This window comes from Talpa occidentalis, unplaced genomic scaffold, assembly GCF_014898055.3.
Source record: "Talpa occidentalis isolate TD23 unplaced genomic scaffold, MPIMG_talOcc4v2.1 talOcc4.18, whole genome shotgun sequence".
Taxonomy (NCBI): domain Eukaryota; kingdom Metazoa; phylum Chordata; class Mammalia; order Eulipotyphla; family Talpidae; genus Talpa; species Talpa occidentalis.
The window spans coordinates 5540444-5544161 of record NW_023601851.1 but is presented as its reverse complement, the minus strand read 5'-3'; the positions used below and the strand labels follow the sequence as shown (position 1 = coordinate 5544161).

Genomic DNA, 3718 nt, shown 5'->3' with positions numbered 1-3718 from the left:
GGGGAGGGGGCGGGGAGGGGGCAGGGAGGGGGCGGGGAGGCGCGGGCACAGCTGCCTCTGCCTCGGGGACGCCTCTGGCCGCCCCACCGCGGGGACGGCACCCCGGGGAGGGCGTCTGGGGGACGGGCAAGGCCTGTGGGCAGCAGTGGCGCTCGACAGTTGGGTCCAGAGGCCGGCAGGGACAGCAGCCTCATGGCGGCCACTGGGGCCATGGCGGCTGGCCCCGCCCCGCCCCTTCCTGCCCCGCCCCCTCCTGCCCCCCTCCTGCCCCTCCAGCCCCCTGCCCTTCATGTGGTTCTCCCCTCCCCCCTCGTCCATCTCTCGCCCCTGCCCCTCCCCCGCACGCCCTCCCTCCTGCCTTGACTCTTTTCCTAAAATGTCAGTGGACAAATGCAGGGATCTCCATCTCTGCTGACCAATCCGGCGTCTGGAAGCCCTGGTGCCGCCTGCCGCGGGGCCGGCAGGACGTGCCTCCCCCGCTGCCGCTGGACGCCTGGGCGTGGACAGGGGCGACGCAGCGGACGCCCCCGCGGGCTGAAGGCGGCCTCTGCCCACCCGCCACACGGGCTGGGCCGCCACGCGCAGGGACGGGCCTCGCAGCAGGACCCCCGAGGGCGGGCGGGGACAGCGGGGCCGGGCAGAGGCGCAGCGGGTGGCTGGCGGGAGGGCGGGAAGCAGCCCCGCCTGCGGGCAGCCCTGGCCGCGCCCGGCCCCACCAAATGGCCTCACCTGAGCAGGAAGCCGCCCCTCGCTCTGAGGCCGCAGACGTGGCCCCTCTCCGTCCTCGCTTTCCTGACGGCCTCTTTGAAGTCTTTGTTCCTCAGACTGTAGATGACGGGGTTCAGCAGCGGGGTGACCACGGTGTAGAAGACGGACATGATCTTGTTGATCTCGGGGGACAGGTGGGCATTGGGGCGCACGTGCATGGAGATCATGGTCCCGTAGTAGATGGTGACCATGGCCAGGTGGGAGCCGCACGTGGAGAAGGTCTTCGGGAAGCCAGAGGCGGAGGGCATCCTGAGGATGGCGGCCACGATGAAGCCGTAGGACATGAGGGTGAGCAGGAAGCACACGCACAGCACTGTGATGGACAGGGCGAAGATGACCATCCTGGTGACGTAGACGCTGGAGCAGGAGAGCCGCATCACGGGGGGCAGGTCTCCGAAGACGTGGTCGATCTGGTTGGGGCCACAGAAATTCAGCCTGGAGATCATCAGGCAGAGCAGGGCCCCGGTGACCACTCTGGCCACCCAGGAGACGGCCACCAGCTTGGCGCAGGTCTCAGGGCGCATCAGGAGGGGGTAGTGCAGGGGGCTGCAGATGGCCAGGTAGCGGTCATAGGCCATTGTAGCCAGGAGGAAGCACTCGGTGGCCCTGAAGAACACAAAGAAGTAGAGCTGGGCCATGCAGGCGGGGAAGGAGATGGCGCCGCCCCGGGCAAGCAGGCCGGCGAGCAGCGGCGGCACGACGGTGGAGGTGTACCAGACCTCCAGGAAGGACAGGTGCTTGAGGAACCTGTACATGGGTGTGTGCAGCCGCGGGTCATGGCTCGCCACGGCGATGATGACGACGTTCCCCGCCACCGTGAGCACATAAATGAACAGAAAGATGGCAAACAGCAGGAACTGCCACTCGAGAAGGTTCTGGAACCCCAGCAGCTGAAACTCAGTGACAGCAGACACATTTGGGGGCTCCATCGCCTGCGGAGGGGAAGAGACCTTGGAAAGCACTGCGGACAAGGCATGAAATTCCTCGGTGCTGTCTGGAACGTGAGAGACTGTCTTCAAGCACTCCCGTCTCCAGGACAGCTTTCTGGAAGAACGTGCGTGGCTCCACCTGGCATTTAGACCACTGTGGTTTCAACCCGCTAGGCGAAGGGGGTGCAAGAGTTGGGGGAGGGCCTCAGCAAGTGCCACTCACCAGGCTCTCTGAGATCTAGAAGTTCCAGGTTCAACACCACAGGTAAGAAGGGGCTCACTGAGCCAAACTCAGGAAATACAATTAATAGCTGGGCCTCCCTGGTGGCGCAAGGGTTAAGTCTCAGCACTGTGAAGCTGTCGCCAGCCACTAAGGCATGAGTTCAATTCCCAGCAAGGGAGTGACCCACTGGGCGAGGCAGACCTCTCCTGTCTCCCTGCTGCTCCCCTCAGCAGTGTGTTTCAGTAGATACGCCTGTTCTGCTCCCCACCCTGTCTCTGGTCTCTGGTAAATGATCTCACCCACCCCCCCAACCTTTGGCCTGTACCCCAGTTCTTGTATGCATAAATAAATAAACCTTTAAAAAATTTAATCACTATGTTTTCCTGGAAAGGGCCTGAGCCCAGGCCCTTTCCTCCCACAGGTGACCCTCGTCTGGAAACAGGTCACACCTGGCCCGTCGCCCAGCCCCGGGAGACTGTGTTCTGCCCTCAGTGTTTACAGACACCTCTTCCGGGCACCTGAGCATCTGAGTGTGTCTGTGTGTGTCTGTGTGGCCAGGGCTGAGCCAGCCTGCATCTCCACCGCTACCGTCTCACCCAGGTGGACACCAGCTTAGTCATCGGACTTGGTGTCCAGTCAGCAAGTCAACCCTCCTTTTTTTCGAGGTCTAGCCTAGTTCTGGACGAAGCCAGTATCTACCTGCCATCAGGGGCTTCCCTCATCAAGGACCGAGAGTGACATCACCTCTGTAATGCCCAGGCCCAGGGCTCCAGCGCAGGCACATCCGCCTCCCTCCCGCTCCCCTAGTGACTATTTCAGGCGCTTCTCCAAAACCTTCCAAGACTTTTTGTGTAGGAAATTGATGAAGCTGCAGTACCCGGAGGCCCTCCTTCACTGGCCCCTGCCTCCCCAGGAGCACGATGGGCAGTGCATCACCCCGTCTGCCCCCCCACCCGCAGAGGCTGCACCGAGCCAGGTGTGGCTTCCCTTGGACCCAGTATTTGGTCTCTTGCACAAATTAACTGACACCCACCTGGAAATGCCGCATCCCCCTGAGGAGCACCCCCCTCCCACCCGTATGCTCCAGTCTCCCTGCACCCCAGGCACGCCCGTCCTTCCTCCTGGGAAAGTGGACAGAGCAGCTGCCACAGCAGAGGCCTCTACTAGGCTGGAAACCAGGGCTCAAAGCAGACGCCTTGGTGAGGGGCTTGGGCGTGAGGCTGCAGGGAGGGGCCAGCTCAGGGCTCCGGAGCCATGGTCCCTGGAGCTCTGCAGTGAAAAAGGCCCCTGGCTCCACCCGCTGGCTGTGCCCTGGAGCTGGCCCTGCTATGTGGTGTCTGCCCTCTGTGCCCAGGGCCAGCCTGCCCTCCTTCCTCCCAGCCGCTCCCCCTCCTCCTCAGAGGCACCAGACCTCTGGGTCTCTGTTCTGACCCCATCTCAGCTCCTGCGCACAGCACAGACCGCAATCTCTGGCCTTCTCTGCTCACTGCTGTTCCTGGGCCCTGCCCTGGGGCAGGCTGACACCAGGCCAGTCCAGGAGCCCAGGCTGAGGGGAAGCGTGACCCAACAGGGCAGTGAGTGATATGATTCACTTTGGAACATAGTCCTTTCCTGCCATTTCTCCCACTTCCATGACATGAGCAGTGACCGGAAAAAGGCAGAATTTAAATGCTGAGACCACCAGGGCCTGGTTGACAGGGTCAGCATGGGCAACGTGGTTGGGGTCACAGGGCATTTGGCCCCATTTCCGAGTCACCTAAAGTCCCTACAAACGCAGTCAAGGACACAAGGGAAAAAG

General features: G+C 62.7%; 1 protein-coding gene across 1 annotated transcript; it reads right to left on the bottom strand.

Moving 5' to 3' along the window:
• Positions 1-725: 725 nt before the first annotated feature.
• Positions 726-1697, bottom strand: LOC119250835 (olfactory receptor 11L1-like). The gene has a single exon (XM_037518424.2). It carries the CDS (start codon positions 1695-1697, stop codon positions 726-728), a length of 972 nt encoding a protein of 323 aa, XP_037374321.1.
• Between the last annotated feature and the right edge of the window lie 2021 nt (positions 1698-3718).

Bases quoted from the DNA above. Each gene is read 5' to 3' on its own strand.
- LOC119250835 (XM_037518424.2), bottom strand. From the start codon at position 1,697: ATGGAGCCCCCAAATGTGTCTGCTGTCACTGAGTTTCAGCTGCTGGGG.